The 17,757-nt window shown below is 40.2% G+C and overlaps 1 protein-coding gene across 5 annotated transcripts in view; it reads left to right on the top strand.

Annotated features, from left to right (window-relative positions):
* Positions 1-17,757, top strand: part of UXS1 (UDP-glucuronate decarboxylase 1) — a 77,386-nt gene that overhangs the window by 48,543 nt on the left and 11,086 nt on the right. For all 5 annotated transcript variants that reach the window (XM_011374994.2, XM_011374992.2, XM_023520355.1 and 2 more), the window contains exon 6: positions 1,585-1,765. In XM_011374994.2, the coding sequence (XP_011373296.2) occupies positions 1,585-1,765 (181 nt within the window). The remainder of the gene's footprint in view (positions 1-1,584; positions 1,766-17,757) is intronic.

Raw genomic sequence — 17,757 nt, 5'->3', positions numbered from 1 at the left:
TTCATCAGGCAAACCATTTTATAACCATCCAGCTATGTTACATAAATCTTTCAGTATTTTAGATAGAAAGGCACTGTTCAACAAAAGCAATTCAGATCCATTTTAAACAAAGCTAAGGTGCTTCCAGCAATTCTATGTTACCCCTATTGGAAGTGTTCGTGTATAATTTAATACACTGCATTTCTGCTGGCTCTGAGCCGTCACTCAGTTATTTTAGGTGCTGAGATGAAGTTAGAGTGCCGCAGACATCTTATTTTAAGGAACAGTTGCAATATAGAATTACATTAGGAAGGATGAAATTTCCTTTGAAAAGATATAATTTTTCTTATTTAAAAACTGTGGAAAGCATTAGAAAGTGCAATAAAATGAAGCTAAAGTAAAATGAAATCTCACCCCATGAGCTAATAAACCCTACTGGTAAGCCACATTTGAAATTCAGTTACCTTTCCAGAAAATTCTTTTTTCAAATCATTGTTCAGCTTTATGAGTAGACTGTAAAACACAAACCAGACAAATTGACAGGTAATGGAGGGAATATGGAAGTAAGAAGACTGGGCTTAGATATCATTTTTAGTGATCTGGGGATCTTGATCAAAAACTCAAGTTCCTCTGGGTGTCACCTCCAAACAGCGAGTATTTAGAAAACAGTGCTCTTACTGAAGAGTGCTTACAGTGATTGAAAGCTGTTGAGCCTCAAGACTTCAAGTCATTCACGTTCTAAACCATATTTGTATTTCCATCGAGCATATGTAAGTTCCTAGTTGGCGGTCGACAAACGGTTCTTCTTAAGGCAGCACTCACCCTCCTGCTCTCCCAAATCTGCCTTATTCACCCAGGGCAGCTTTGCTCTCACCGTGATAAACACTGAAATTGTATGTGAGATTTTATTTGAACAGAGGACTTCATGGCAAATTAATGTTTTAAAATCATAGACCTAGGGGTTTATGTGCTTTTTATTTGAGGTACAAAGAATTGGTGTTTTTCCTACTGTTAGTTCTTTTAGTTTAGAAGAAGGATGATGAAGTGAATGCCAGTTTTGATGGAGGAGAAAGTAGAGTAGAGAACAGAACAAGATGGAGGATAGTTTCACATCACATGTCTGGTTTTTTTTTTTTTTAGTTTATTTTTTTACTCCTACATCCCAAAAATGAAATAGGCTTTATCAACTCCCTCCAATTACAGTACTTAATTTGAATAAATTCTTTTTATTAAAAAAATCTTTTTCAAACATAAATAACTTTCCACATTTATTGTAGTTAAGTTTTAGAACACATTATTGCTAAACTCCTGTCCCTCATCGGCCCCTCATAGCTGCATCATTTCACACTGTTTGGCTGGGTAGGTAGCAGTGCATGGTGTTCTCATTCCTGCTCTGACATTAACCAAACAGTGAAACTTAATCATTCAGGGCAAACAGCATCAGTTGCTTATAAATTTGCTGCTCCAGAGCCTTTGCCATCTTCCTTCCTTTCCCCCAGACCCAAGTTTTAAGTTGTGGCCACTCCAGAAATACGTCTTAAATTGATTGTCCCCATGTTCTCTTGTGCTTTCTCTGGGGATATTTTACACACCATCCTGATGCAGATAACTGGAGGAGCAGGGTTCGTGGGTTCCCATCTCACCGACAAACTCATGATGGATGGCCACGAGGTGACTGTGGTGGACAACTTCTTCACGGGTAGGAAGAGAAATGTGGAGCACTGGATTGGCCATGAGAACTTCGAGCTGATTAACCACGATGTGGTGGAGCCTCTCTACATTGAAGGTGAGTGATGCTGAATGCTCCTATCACTTAGAGCCTGGCGAGTGGGTTCCCCAGAGCGGCCAGCCCCCAAGGGTAAGTTCTGTGACTTGGCCACATTCAGTTCATGTCATGTCTTGTTCTTAAAATGGTTTTCCCGTGTACAGAGCACTGTCCTGATTTCTCTGATAAAGAATGGTTATGACAGTGTGAGTGTCTGACTTTGCTATTATAGGGCACCCCTGGTTTTGAGCTTCATGGTCTGTCGAAGCAGGGCTTGTGTAGTTCACAGCCGTCCCTATTGCCTAACAAGTCTGATCTGTGCTCCCCCACTGCAAATGAAATTACTTTGAGCTTCCTGTAGAAATGTAGCTGATACAGGATGTGGAATTGATCATGAAATACCACATATGAGAGTTTAAATCCTTCTAGTGACTTTGCCACTTTAAAGGAATTACGGTTGGGGAACCAAAGTGGTTTGGATTATGGCCTCCAAAAAGATATGTTCACATCTTAACCCCCAGAACCTATGAATGTGACCTTATGTGAAAAAATGGTCTTTGTAGATGTAATTAAATTCAGTATCTCGAGATGAGATTGACTTAGATAACCTGGGTGAGCACTAATTCCCACAGCACAGCAAGTGTCCTTATAAGAGATGGGATGGAGAAAACACGAGCACATGGGGATAAGTGGAGAAGCCACGTGCAGACAGAGGCAGAGACTGGAGCTGTGCATCCCTGTGTCCAAGAACGCCCGAGGGGTGAGGGGGGCCATAACCCGGAGCCCGGGGAGGGCGATGTCGCCTGACCAGCCCCTTGTTTTCAAACCTTTGATTTCTAGAACTGGGAGAATAAATTTCTGTTGTTTAAGTTCACCTAGCTTGCGGTACTTTAGGAAACTAATTTAGGGCCCTTAAGTCGACTTTTCAGAGACTGTCTAAAGCAGCAGTCCCCAACCTTTCTGGCACCAGGGACCAGTGCTTCTATGAGAATCTAATGTTTGATGATCTGAGGTGGAGCTGAGGCGGTGATGCCAGTGCTGGGGAGCAGCTGCAAATACAGATGAAGCTCGCTCACTGGCTCACCACTCACCTCCTGCTGTGCGGCTCGGTTCCTAATAGGCCACGGACCGGTACCGGTCCACCCGGGGATTGGGGACTCCTGGTAAGGTGTGCTGATAAGAACTGCCACCGGGCGCTTGATTAGCAGGCCTCTTAGGGTCATAGAAACTTCACATCTGTCTCATTTAAATCTGACCATAGCCCTGAGAGGTAAGTGGCATCATCCCACTTACGTTTATGTGGAAAACTGGAATCGGGCTGTGGCCTGCCCAAAGTTACAGGGCCCTTAAGCAGCGGAGCCAGAATTCAGCCTCAGGTCGTTGGCTCCAGAGCTTGTAATCACTTGCCCTCCTGCTGCATGGATAGTAGCGCCCTGCCCTTCCCATTGGCAAATCTCGAACATTTTCCCATGTTGATAAAATGTATCCTGAAGAGCCAGTGTCATTGCTCAGCAATGTTATTATATGGATATACCGTGGTTTATTTAATATTACCCTTATTTAAAGTTTTCCAGTGTTTGATTACGAATATCTTTGAATTTTATTTCCTCTTAATAAAGAGTCCAAATATGAATTGTGTCAAATAATAATCTGCCTCCTTCATCGTTTGGTGGTATCTGTTTCACTAATACATTAGTAGCATTAAGCATTATCTTAAACTACTAACAGAAATATTTTGTTAATTTGATAGAAAACCCGTAGTTCAACATACATTACTAAAAAGGTTAAACTTTCTAACGTGAATTCTCAAAAGAAATCTAAATAGTTTCTTTTACCTTTTTAAAATTTGCTCTTAGTATGAGTTTTTCATAATAGGGATGTTAATCACTTGGCATATATTTAGCACTGCCCCTCTTACCCGGACATTTGCCCTTTAATTTCATTGACATTTTGTAATTGTTATATAATCTCATCTGTTTTTTCGTCTTTGCCATTTTTTTTTCCTGTGCATTTTATAATTGTCTCAAGACAGTTACAAACCAAAGGTTAGGCTGTAGTTTTTGTGAAACGAAACAAATGATGTAGATAATAGACAAATTGTCTCACTTTCTACTTGGACTTGATCATGGGCTTGCTATGAGGGTTAACTGAGGTAATGCATGTGACAGTGCTCTTGTAGACACAATTCCAAAGGTGTCCCCCCCAGTATGCTCCCTCGCAGTTTTTCAGCCAAAGACAAATCTAGCTCCTGCTGTGAAAGAACTGTGCTGAATAATTAAGGTTGTGAATCAACTGGCTTAAGATAAGGTGATTACCCCGGATGGTCTGGGTGGGCCCCACATGATCAATCACATGAGCCCTTAGAAGCAGCATAGAAAGATGGAAGGGCTAGTCAGGGAGATTTAGTGGAAGAGATGCCTTGAAGAGACAGGCCATGGGAAGTCAGATTTACATGTGAGAAGGACATGACCCCCCACTGCCAGCTTTGAAGAGGGCCCTGAGCCAGAGCATGCAGGCAGCCTCCATGAGGTCCTGGCTGACAGCTAGCAAGAAGACGGGACCTTGTGCTGCAGCCTCGTGAAACTGAATCTTGCCAGCAACGTGAATCATCCTCTGATGACAGGAACACAGTCTTGCTGATACCTTGATTTCAGCCTATAAGAGTCAGGGCAGAGAACCATCTGAGCCACACTATGCCCAGACTTCTGACCTTTACACTTCTGAGATCATAAATAGATATTTTTTAAGCCTCTAACTTTGTTAGGGCAGCAATAAAAACCTACCACAGGGGCCTTAGCCCAGAGGCTGGCCTACAGTAAGTACTCCTTTAATAATAGCTATTGTTACTACTCTTTCCCCATTTTTTGCACATGGCAATAAACATTTGTCAAATAATTTCAGTACTACCAAGAAACAAAACTTAGTAAAAATGATACGTTGGCAAGTAAATCATGTGCTTTGGCTATGAGCTCTGACACCAGAGCTGCTCTAGGCCGTTTCTGCTGCTTCTGATCATAGATTCTGTGTAGAGGAGACACACAAACACACACGCCCACACTGAATGGAGGCACACAGACATGCTTAACACTTTTAGTCTTATGCTCACAGTCAATTTCCTCAAATAGCACTAAGGTGGGAGAGCATAAGACATTTTTTCACCTAGATAGTTTAAGGCCTGTTTTTTTTTTTTCGCTTTCTCAATCTTAGCATCGAGTTCTTTCATGCTCTTGATAATCCCCCCCACCCGATTCTGTTCCCTCACTTCTTCACTCTTTCTGCCCCACAATGCCCACACGACTCTGAACTCCTTATGTGAAGAAGTGTATCATTTAATCCTCTGTGTGGGTGCAGTTTTGCTTTTCAAAGGCAATAATCCATCCTTTCCCCCTTACATCAGACAAAATGACTTTAACCAGATGAACTTAGTTTCATGTGCCCCTCCCCTTTCCTCAGTGTTGTGTTATCACACAAAGGATGACATAATTTAAGGCCCCCTTGACTGTTGTTGCCTCGTATGTCTAGTGCCTGTCATATTTCACTTACACTTTAGTTGTTCCTCTGATTGAATTTTTCAGCCTGTGCTCATTTAGGTGGGAGTACCATTTGGTGTAGTATGAAGTTGAGATTTTTAGCAACAATGAACAAGTTAGTGTGCCCTGTTGATGTGAGAAATTATTTTCCTCTTCTGCGTGGTAAGAGTGTATAACAGATTCTGTAACCCAACAGTTAATACGTAACTATTTTTAGGACCCTTTTTCCTAATAAAGGAAACTTTAGTTGATCCGATATCTTACACCATAGCAGAAATGTGCTTCAGCTTTGAAAAGTATTTCGTGGAATTTATTTTTGTTCATTCGTTTTGCTATGGGATGGCACGTTGTTTGGATTTTATTGAGGTAATGGTATCACTTAATTTGGCAGCATCTCATAGCTGAATTTCATTAAATTTTCCTCAGCACAGATTCCCTTCTATTATTTTCAGAGTCTAATCATTATGTATCAGAAACAAAGACATTAGCAGTTTTATTCTAATTTCACATTCCTAGTGGGAAATCAACTTTGGACTAAGAATGTGCTGATAGGACTGGAAAAGAAGAATGCGGTTGCAGTTGTTAGGGTCAGGATCGAGATGGGGTACTATAGAATTCAGGGACAGCCATGTGGTAATGAATTATAAAAATGATAAAGAGGTGCTGTTGTCAAAGGGGTTATGACAGGGGTCTCTGCATTGTGTGGATTAGATTGTAGAGAAAGAATATTGTTGCTTTGAAATTGAAATGACTTAATCTGACTTTATAGAGTTTTAAAATGGATTTTAAAACTGGATTTTACCAACCCAGGTATTTCAGTTTCCAGTGTTGAATCTACCCTGCAAAATATTTAGCTCTGGAAGGAGTAAAGTTATTTTTCCTTCCAACCTATCTATTCAGGATACTGCGAAGTTTCTGAGAAGCCAGGTCCAGGGTAGCAGAGTGTGTTTGGGTTTTGTGAGGGATATGCTAGGCCATCAAGATGGTAAAAACGGGGCTGCAGTGTTGAGTTACCTCCTTGTTCCCACCTGGAGGACTGAGGAGTGAGCCCGACCATCAGGTGCTCTGTGAAGAAGAGAGGGTATGTAAGGAAGGAGACCTGTGCTCTTGGAAGTGAGGATGGGGACATGGAGAACATCGAACAGTGACTGCAGAGGGCTTTCCAGAAGTGATCCAGCACTGCTGAAGGGAGACAGAAGTACCCATTCAGCAGGAAGTCCACATGGTGGGTAAAGTGTGAGAGAGAGGAAGGAGTTAACAGTGGGACTATGGCCTTTAGGTGTCTGGTCCAGCATATGAGTTGCTAGGAGAGCAGCGCTCCTGTACTCACAGCAAGAAAAGGTGAACAAACTGAAATTCAGCAACTTATTTTAGCTTCATTAGCGAATTAGGGTCACAGGGCAAATTGCAACCCGAAAACTAGAGACACAGGTGAAAATAGAATCACAATTGTAAATCACAGTTTACAAGCAGCCTGGTAGGAACATTTTGTAGAGAATTGACCAATTGCTAGAGGCTGAGTGTGGACAGTCTTGAGACTTGAAATCTCCAGAGTCACAGATTTTGAGGAGTAGGGGGCACACTCCAGGAGCCCCTCTAGGCTCTCAGTGAAGATCAGAGGAAAATCTCTGCAGTTCCAATAGTGGGAGGGGAAAAGCAATCGTTTTGAAATGAACCCAGATTTGAAATGAACCCAGAGCATTCTCTTCTCCCTACCAAAGGCCCGCCCTTAGGGGAATCTGAAGGGGGGACGGGAAATTCAGAACCCAGGTGCACTGACCCACTGAAACCTAATCAAAGGACTGCAGAACGCATCCTCTCCTCCCCCAACACTTAACGCCACATTAGTAAAAATCTAGCATAACAACAATTCCAACGGAAAGAACTCTAAGACTCAAGCCCTAGTCAAGAAGGAGTCTCTACAGAAACCCTCAGACAATAGGGGAGACAAAAACAAGAACACTAGAGAAAGTTTTACCTTTTGACACAGCAGATAGTAAACAGTTACCCCTAGCTAGATAAATATAAACCTCACGTTAAAACCCTCTTTATCTGTTTCTTTTACCTGATAATATCATTTCTGCCTTTCAATAAAAAATTACAAGATGCTAAAAGACAGGGAACACAGTCTAAAGAGAATGCAAACATCAGAACTAAGACAGATATGACCGAAATTTTGGAATTACCAGACCAGCAATTTAAAATAACTGATCGTTAAAGACTGTAATGAAAAAAAAGGGGGGAGGGTGCTACATGCAAGAAAAAATGGGTAATGAAAGCAGAGAGATGGTAACTAAGGAAGAATTAAAAGGAAATTCCTGAAATAAAAATCACAACAAAAATGAAGAATGCCTTTGATAAGCTTATCAGTAAATTGGACAAAACTGAGGAAAGGGTCAGTGAGCTTGAAGATAGGTCAGAAACTTGCCAACTGAAAAAGAGAAAAGAAGAAAAAACAATATCCAGAAACTGGGATGGTTATGAAAAGTGTAGCATACGCAATAATGAGAATACCAGGGGAAAAAAGAATGGAATAGAATATGTAAAATGATAATGGCTGAGAATTTTCTGAAATTAATGACAAGCACCAAACCACGGATCAAGGAATCTCAGAGAACACCAAACAGGATAAATACTCCCCAAACCTACCCTAAGGCATGTCATATTCAAACTGGAAAATTAAAGATAAACAAAATCTTAAAAGAAGCTGAGAGGGAAAACACCTTATCTATAAAAAATTGGATAAAGGTTACATCAGACTCCTTAGAAAACATGCAAATAAAAACAATGTAGAACGAAGTATTTAAGGAGTTGAAAGAAAAAACCCACCAACCTAGAATTTTTTATCCAGTGAAATCCTTCAGAAGTGAAGGAGAAATAAAGATTTTTCTCAGACAAACAAAAGTTGAGGGAATTTGTCCCTAGTAGACCTTATAAGAAGTGTTAAAAGTTCTTTAGAGAGTAGGAAAATAATACAGGTCAGAAACTTGGATTTACATAAAGAAAGAAAGAATGTTAGTGAAGGAATAAGTGATGGTAAATGTTAAACAGAAACCTTTCAAGGACAAAAGTTATCCTGAAAGGAAGGATTTATTGAGCCATATGCTAGCCAGAGGACCAGGTCCTAGGGCACACAGTTTAAACCAGCAGCAGCAATGTTAGATGGAAAAGACACGTCTGTCATCTTCAGGTTGATATGGCTGTTTTGTACAATGAGTTTGGAGAAGAAAGATACTAAGTTGTTTTGAAAGATTTTTTCATTGGCTGTAGAATAAAGGGGCAGGAGATGAAGTGGAGAAAGTGCTGTGATAGGTGAATTGCCCGTAAGAAAAAGGTATTTGCTGCTTCTGGATTGGTTGTAGGCAACAGTCCAGCACATTCATGGGTAAGCAAGATACGGTGACATCTGATTGGTCAGTTTGTCTTTCTAGATAGTCTCTGAAATAGGACCATTTCGGCCTGGGGCTATTAAATGATTATCTCTTCTTGTCTCTTCCACCCATCCTCCGGCCTGCTGTAATTTAATTTAGGACCGTAGCAGAATTTTTCTCTTGTTGTAAAAACTTTTATTTTTCTTATCTTTAATTTATCTAACAGATAACAGTTTTTCACAGTGGCAGTATCGTAGCCAATGAGGTTTATCCAAGGCATGGTTATTGCTAATTGATCTAACGTAATAGTTTGTCCAAAATAATAAGAGCAACAATAAATAAATAACAACAGTGTTATAAGAGACAAGAGGAAGAATGGGATACTCTGTTATGTAAGTTACCCACTACCTGTGAAGCAGCATAGTGTCATTTGAAAGTAGATATAAACTAGTTGAACTGTAAATCCTAGGACAACCACTAAAAAAATTTCTTTTAAATAATTGATATTGTAGAGTTCTGGTCAAGATGGCAAAGTAGGTGAATGCTGTGTTTGCGTTCTTTTACGACCGCATCAAAATTACAACTCATCTACAGAGCAACCATCAGTGAGAATCACCTGACATCCAGCTGAACAGAAGTCCTGTAACTAAGCAGATACAGAAGAAGCCTAGAGACTTTTAGGAGGGGTGGAGACTCAACAGGCTGGTCCACATGTGGCAGTTAAAAATCTCTGAGGAACAAGGAGACCCAGCCCCACACCAGGCTCTAAGGTTCTAAGGCCGAGAAGAGAAGTCCCCACAACTGGCTGTAAACTAGTGGAGATTGTGACTGAATGAGACGGAGGGCAGCTGGAGTCCCAGACATTCCACTTGAAGGGCCTGTGCATAGACTTACTTGCTGACAGACTCATTCTGAGCTCCAGTGCTGAGGCACCAATTTGAAAGGCCCCAGAGACATACTAGGAGGAACTAAACTATCTGGCTTCAGAGCTAGAGCCAAAGGGGCAGCTTTCTCCCAGAGTGGACAGAGTACTGGCAAAAGCCATTGATCCTTCGTTGAGCCCTTTCCACTCCCAGCATGCAGACACAGGTAGATGCCATATCTGAGTCTCCATCAACCTGGCTGACACCATTTGCCCTGCCTTGGGGGTTACCTGAGACCCCACCTCACCCAACTGTCAGACCCATCCAAGTCACTTCTAGTGGCTTTTCCATACAAACGGCCTGTCTTGGCTCATACTACAGACTTTCCTAAAGCCTCTCAAAGGTTCACAAACCCCAAACGAGCAGCATCTGGCTTCAGTGTGCCCCATACCTTTTGCTGAGCAGCCCCAAGCCTGGCATTGGTGGTAACCGGCCTTATATCACAGCTTAGCCTCTTCTAGGCACCACCACTCCCAGTATGGCTGGCAGCCATCTGGAGATCACCTTGTGGCTTATGCCAGGTTGACCCGGGTTGGGCACAGGTGTTGGGCACAGGTGGTGGCTGAACTCGGCCTGTGGTGGGGTCCCTCCCAAGAGGCTCCAGAGCTGACATACCTGGTAGCTGGCTTCAGACTACACTATAGCGCCACCCACTGCCTCTGTTGATGGCATACTCAGAGGGCAAACTGGGCAGGCATCAGAGCCCTAATAAAGCGAACCCTGCTCCCTAAAGTCAGGTTCTGCACAACACTGTAGTCACCAGCCAGTACTTACAACCAGTCACCCTGACAGTCAGTCCCTCCCACTGACGTGTAACCAGCCTCCAAGGCTCAACCATAACAAGAGGGCACACAGAACCCACAAAAGGGACATACCTGCAGTACCTGGCTCAGGTGACCAGGGAAATTATGCCACTGGGCCCCACAGGACACATACTACATAAGGCCACTCTACAAAGACCAGGAGACATAGAAGCTCTATGTTTTATATAGAAACAAACACAGAGAGGCAGCCAAAATGGGGAGACAAACATGTCCCATTTAAAAGAACAGAACAAAGCTCCAGAAAATAACGAAATGGAGATAAGCAATCTCCCAGATTCAGAGTTCAAAACACTGGTTATAAGGATGCTCTCCATGAAAACTCAACAAAGAGATAGGAAACAAAAATGGATATAGGAAACAAAGAATCAGTCAGAAATGAGGAATACATAGAATCAACAGTAGATTAGATGAAGCAGAGGATCGAATCAGCGATTTGGAAGATAGGTAGTAGAAAACACCCAGTCACAACAATAAGAAAAAAGAATCCAAGGAAAAAAAAAAATGACAGTTTAAGGGACCTCTGGGACAGCATCAAGCATACCAACATTTACATCATAAGAGTACCAAAAGGAGAAGAGAGCAAGTAATTGAAAACCTATTTGAAGAAATAATGACAAAACTTTCCTAACTTGGTGAAGGAAATAGACATACAAGACCAGAAAGCACAGTCCCAAGCAAAATGAACCCAAAGAGGCCCACACCAAGGCACATCATAATTAAAATGCTGAAGGTTCAAGGCAAAGAGTCTTAAAAGCAGCAAGAGAAAACCAATGAGTTACTTATAGGAGAGCTCCCATAAGACTGAGCTGATTCCTCAACAGAAACTTTGCAGGCCAGAAGGGATTGGCAGGAAACATTCAAAGTGATGAAAACCAAGGACCTCCAACCAGGATTACTCTACCCAGCAAAGCGATTGTTTAGAATTGAAGGAGAGAGAAAGAGCTTCCCAGACAAAAATGCTAAAGGAGTTCATCACCACTAAACTAGTATTACGAGAAATGTTAAAGGGATTTTTTAAAGAAGGAATAAAAAGGCCAAAAATATGAATAATAAAATGGCAATAAATACAATAATTACTTTATCAATAATTTAAATGTGAATGTATTAAATGCTCCAATCAAAAGATGTAGGGTGGATGAATGGATAAGAAAATAAGCCCCTTACATGTGCTGCCTACAAGAGACTCTTCAGATCGAAAGATACAGACTGAAAGTAAAGGGATGGAAAAAGATATATTGTTTAAATGGAAACAAAATAAATATAGGGTTTAGGGGGAGGGCGAAGTGGGTAAAGGGGATCAAATATTTGGTAGCTGAAGGAAACTGGACTTTGGATGGTAAACAATAGAATATACAGATGTCAAGTGATAATGTACATCTGAAAATTATATAATTGTATTAACCAGTGTTACCCCCAATAAGCAATTAAAATTAAAACAAAATAAAATAAAATAAAGTGGAAACAAAATGTTTGGTCGACGATACTTGTACCAGACAAAATAGACTTTAAAACAAAGGTTATAACAAGAAACAAAGAAGGACCCAGTGATTTTACTTTTGGGTATTTATATGATGAAACCCAAAACACTACTTCTAAGGTGCGTGTGAATCCATATGTTCATTGCAGCTTTATTTGCAGGAGCCCAGATATGGGGGTAACCTGGGTGTCCGTCAATAGATGAATGGTTAAAGAAGTACGTACATTCAATGGACTATTACTCAACGATAGAAATGAGTGAAATCTTGCCATCTGCAACAATATAGATGGACCTAGATGGTATTGTGCCAATTGGAGTAAGTCAGAGAAAGACAAATGCCATATGATTTCACTTATATGTGTAATCTAAAAATGAACAAACAAAATCAGAAACAAAGTTATAGATACATAGAACATATTGATGTTTGCCAGATGGGAGGAGGCTTGGGGAGACGGGTGAAAAAGAGAAGGGATTAAGAAGTACAAATTGGTAGTTACAAAATAGTCATGGGGTTATAAATTATAGCATAAGGAATGTTGTTAGTAATATTTGTAGTAACTGTATGGTGTCAGGTGGGTAATAGATTTATAGGGATTGATCACTTTTTAAGTTATATAAATGTCTAATCACTTGTACATTTGAAACAATATTGTGTATCAACTGTACTTGAAAAATACAGAAATTATTAGGGTAAAGAATATCTAAAGAAGGAATCGTTGATTTTCCGAAAGAGGAGAGAGAATGTGATCATTTACAATGCTCAGTTAAAATGAGCAGAAAGTGGAAGACAAGGAACAAGGGAAATTCATAGAAAATAGTTATAAATATGCTAGCTATTCAAGTATATTGATAATCACATTAAATATGAATGGTCTAAATACACCATTTAAATGAGAGACTTTCATAGTGGTTATAAAAAAACAAGACCCAACTACAGTTAACCCTTGAACAACATGAGTTGGTAACATGGGTTCATTTATACATGGATTTTTTTTTCAATAAGTACTGTAAATGTATTTTCTCTTCCTTACGATTTTCTTAATGACATGTTTTTCTCTAGCTTTATTTTAAGAATACAGTATATAATACATAGAACATGCAAAATACATGTTAATTGACTTCATGTTATTCGTAAGACTTCTGGTCAATAGTAGGCTATCACTAGTTAAGATTGTGGGGAGTCAGAAGTTCCATGTGGATTTTCAACTGTGTGAGGGGTTAGTGCCTCTAACCCTGCATTGTTCAAGTGTCAACTTTGTATGTTTTCTACAAGAAATCCATACTTTATATATAAAGATACAGATAGATTGAAAATAATGTTAAAGGGATTTAAAAATCTCTGAGCTGGAGTAGCTATATGAATTTCAAATAAACTTAAGAGTAAAGAATACAAACAGGGAAAAAGGGCGACACTGCATACCGATAAAGGGGTCAGTTCTCCAAGACTAACAAACAGTTCTTAATGTGTATGCACTTGACAGAGCATCAGGATACATGAGGAAAAACTGACGGAACAGGAAGAATAGACGAAGTTTTAGTTGAGACTTTAGCACCCCTCTGTCAGATGCAGTGGGCAGAAAATGAGGACGTATTTTAACTTAACACCATTAATCAATTGGACATAATTGATATCTGTAGACTCCTTAGTTCAACAACAGAAAACGTTCTTTTCAAGCTCCTGTGGAATATTCTGGGCCATAAAATACCCATTAATAAACTTTTAAGTTTGCTAATAGAGAAAAAATTGAGTAGAAATTACATAGAGTATATTTTTAGACCATGGTGGAATGAAACTTGAAATCAGTAACAGAGATAGCTGGAAAACCGCAAAATATTTGGAAATTTAAACAACCTAACAAATGGTTCAAAGAAGAAATGTCAAGAGAAATTAAATATTTTGAACTAAATGAGAGAATTTGGTTCCTAATTTATGTATTTGATAAAGAATGAGATGGAATAGAATCTTAATTTTTTTTTTCTTTTCAAAAGACTACTCAGGTAATAAAAGAAATATATACACATTAAAAAAAATTGGAGAAGTATAAAAAGCAGATAGTTATCCTTAATCCTCCTATCCAAAAATACTTTGTTCATGTTAACGTCCAATCATTTCTCTAAATGTGATTTTATTAAATTAAAAACATGCTCAATACTCAATAGAGTTATATAGTTCAAAAAAATTTTTTTTAATTTAAAATATACACTGTAAAAAGTCTTCCTTGTGCCTCTACCTTACATCTTCCCAGTTCTCAACTCTCCCCAAGAAATTAGTTAACAATTTTCTTTTCATCTGTAGTTTATGTGGTCCAGTGAATACAAATAATTATTCACAATTCTCCCTTATTGTAGAGAAACTAACATAGTCTTTATTCCTGCATCTTATTTTTTTTCTGCTTGCTATATCCTGGTGATTTTTGGCAACTGCTTAGTATTCTAATGTGAATATATCAGATCTCTTTACCAAGAGACGTTTTTTCCCCCAATGTTATTTTATTAGCATTTCTCCATCTTACGAGTATAGTATAGTGTCATTATTCCTGTGTGGTTAGATATTTGGGTTGTTGCCATGTGAGGCCACATAAACTTGCTCATGAAAGCTGCCTGGTATATACCCGTAAGCCACTGTCATCATTACCTTAGCATACATGTCCAGGTTCCTGATACATATAGCCAGTGCCTCCTTAAAAAGGTGTCCCAATTTACTTGTCCAGCATCTGCATAAACAGGAATCTTGAGATGGACATTTCTGTAGAGGGCAGAAAAAGGCAGAAGTGCCCATTGTGTTATGGCAGCCAGCTCCTGAAACTTGTAGTACCTGAGTGGAAGGGGTCCAAGAAAGAAGAGACATGGCAGGAGCTGACACTCGACACTTACTTCCTATGTTTCAGGCACTGTTCTAATCACTGTGTACGATTACAAATTCTTTCAGTACTTGCGTGAGGTAGGCAACTATCCTCATTTTGTAGATGGAGAAACCAGTGCTTGGAGCCCTATCTGTTATCTGCCTTTAACTCGGTGTGGAAATCCTTTGCAAGGCCAACAGGGGTGGCTGCCAATAGAGAGAGAATAGGTGAGGTTGGCCTCCACCCAGACATCCTGAGTGACCAGTTAGGTGGGCGAAACAGTATTTGCCAAGCACCCTGGGTCCATGTTAATGCAGACATTTGAGGAGTGCTGCTCTGATTAGAATACTGTTGTTGAATTATTTAGAAATTCCTCACTTTCGGTTTATGCTGCAAATGTAAACAAAATAAAATGCACAGAGTGTAGTTCTCAGAGATAGCCCTCTCTGTTGAACTTGGGGCCGCAGGGAGTTCCTACACTACGGCTCAGACACTGTGGATGTTTTCTGGCCATGGCATTATCACACTGAGCCCCTCAGTACTTGGGAGAGATTTAGGGGGCGGCGCAGGAGACAAGAGGAAGGTGGCTGCTGGCCTGGAGGAAATCAACAAGTGGTAGTGCCCCATAACGTAACTTTTAATCCTGGGGCTCAGCCAGATGTCTGGCATGTGCAATCTTACTTTTGCATTAAGTCAATATTATTTGATATGAAATCAGGGCGAGATCCCAGTCGTTTACTTTTTCGTGCCAAGAAAAGTTTGGTCTTTATACTTTGAAGAGTTCTGTATCTTCTAAAATCTCGCTTTCAGTAAATATTGGTATTGGGGGACAAGGGTTAGGCCATGCATTCCATGCTGCAGAGAGTGACATCTTGTGCAGTGTTTATTCCAGGCCTCTGACTTGGGCCGTGGATAAAGGGAAATGGGAAATGTGTAGCAAGTGTCTTTATGATGGGATTTTACTGTATACTAAATCATGCACGTTCACGGAAAGAACCAACCCTGGGTTTTATTTTTTAGTTTTTCCCAAGTCTTCGCTTCCAGGCTGCAAATCCTTAATTGGTAATTAGTATCTTATCAGTTCAGCCAAGTATGGCCTTGGCCCAGGGAGGAGGTATATGCAGCCTACACTAGGAACTTTAGTAAAAAAAATCAAAGGGAAACATACATGTTTAGTTGGTTTTTATGCGGACTTCCCCTTTGGTAGAAGAGAATGCTTGATTTCTTTATGGATTCTAAACAATAATTTTGAGTTATCTCGAGTTCAATTTCAACTGTTTTTTTTTCTTTCATATTAATGTATCATTTGTGGGGATTTCAGGCACAGTGGAATTCATTTTAAAGACCTATGGGCATTTCACTTGTGGTTAGGCTAGTTGTGTTTTCAGAGCACATTGTAGGCCTGGGCATTCCTCAGCTGTCCCACCCCCTGCCCATCCTCACCCCAACATAACATGCCTGCGTTCTGCCGGGAATGCCGTTTTGAATCTATTTAAGGAAGTTATGTGAAAAAAGAAAACATTAGTTTGCTTTACTATTTAGTTTTTACTGTTTCCCTTCCTTGGTTATTAATTTGAGCTCTTTTAGGCTCGTTTCTTAAGGCTTCTATTTTTCTAGCTGTGATTACAGCACATGGCCGTTGTAAAAGTAACAGGGTTGTGGGGGAGGGTTATTTGGCAGTCACATCCAGCAATATCCAGCAAATGAATGAGCCTTTCTCCTTTTTTCTTCCTCTCTCCACCCTCAACTTAGAGTTTTGAATGCCATGATCATTTTTGGTATACTTTGAACTACGCAGTTGATGTGTTTTGAGGGCTTTTTTTCCCTGAGCTGTGAGGGTTGACTTTACTGCTCTGTTAGTAATATTACTTTGTATTTTTGTAGCACCTCTCACTGCTGATTATTTATGCTTGTAACAGTTTCAAAGTTTCTTCTCTGTTCTCGTCATAATTCTTTACCAGATTAATTAGTCAGCAGACTCTGGTACCATGTCCTTTTTAGGACAGGAATTGGAGTTTCTGTCAGTGTTAGAGACAGAACACATTCTCCTTGGAAAAAAGGGCTCTTGAAAACATTGATTTTTTATAGGGTTTTCAGGTACTTAAATAGGATGCATTAATGCCACTATTTAGATAAACATCACAAAATAGTTTTATGGGACATACCCAAGCCTTTTTAGGTTGAGTGAGTGAATTGGGATGCAGCAGAGTTGGCTAAATTGTCAAAAGATGAGAAAACAACAAACCAGGTAGATAGCCTTTTGGATGAAAAAAGCCCTAATTTGTGGCTCATCTCTCCACTCAGCTAACCTGTTGAGGACTGTTCCCAAACTGCCTGGGGCCAAAACACCAGCTAGGGGTATGTGATTTCAATTCCAGATAGAGATTTCTGGCCCACCTAGATAATTGCTCGGGAATCTGCATTTATATGTGCTCATAGGTACGGAGGGAGCTGCCCTCCCTGCAGATGGCAAAGCTGGGGCAGAGGTCATAAGGAAGAAAATGGCTTGCTGCTTGTGCTCAGTGAGTGCACCTAGTAATGACTTGTACAAAGCAGTCGACAAGGCAGACCAAAGTCATTGTTAACTAGCACACAGGCAGCCAGCGAGGAGAGTGACCACGGGCAGTGGGACGGCTTCCCACACAAAGTCACTTCTGAATTGAGCCTTGCAGAAGAAGGCCTGAGGTGATGGTGCAGGTTATGGATTCATGTCCTTGTTCAATGTCAGGGAATTATGACTCTCAAGTGAGTTGTATAATTCATTACATATTATAATGTAATAATAATATAAGTAAAGTGCACAGTAAATGTAATGCACTTGAATCACCCTGAAACCATCTCCTATCCTAGTCTGTGGAAAAATTGTCTTCCACGAAACCAGTTCCTGGTGCCAAAAAGGTTAGGGATGGCGGGATGGCTGCTCTGTTCCATTCCATTAGCGTATGTGTTTGTCCTTATGCCAGCCTACGTTTTGATTACTATTTCTTTATAGTATGTTTTGAAATCAAGAAGTGTGAGTCTTCCAACTTAATTTTTTTTTTTTTT

Source organism: Pteropus vampyrus, unplaced genomic scaffold (assembly GCF_000151845.1).
Source record: "Pteropus vampyrus isolate Shadow unplaced genomic scaffold, Pvam_2.0 Scaffold259, whole genome shotgun sequence".
In the NCBI taxonomy this organism is placed as follows: domain Eukaryota; kingdom Metazoa; phylum Chordata; class Mammalia; order Chiroptera; family Pteropodidae; genus Pteropus; species Pteropus vampyrus.
This window is presented reverse-complemented; position numbering and strand designations above follow the sequence as displayed.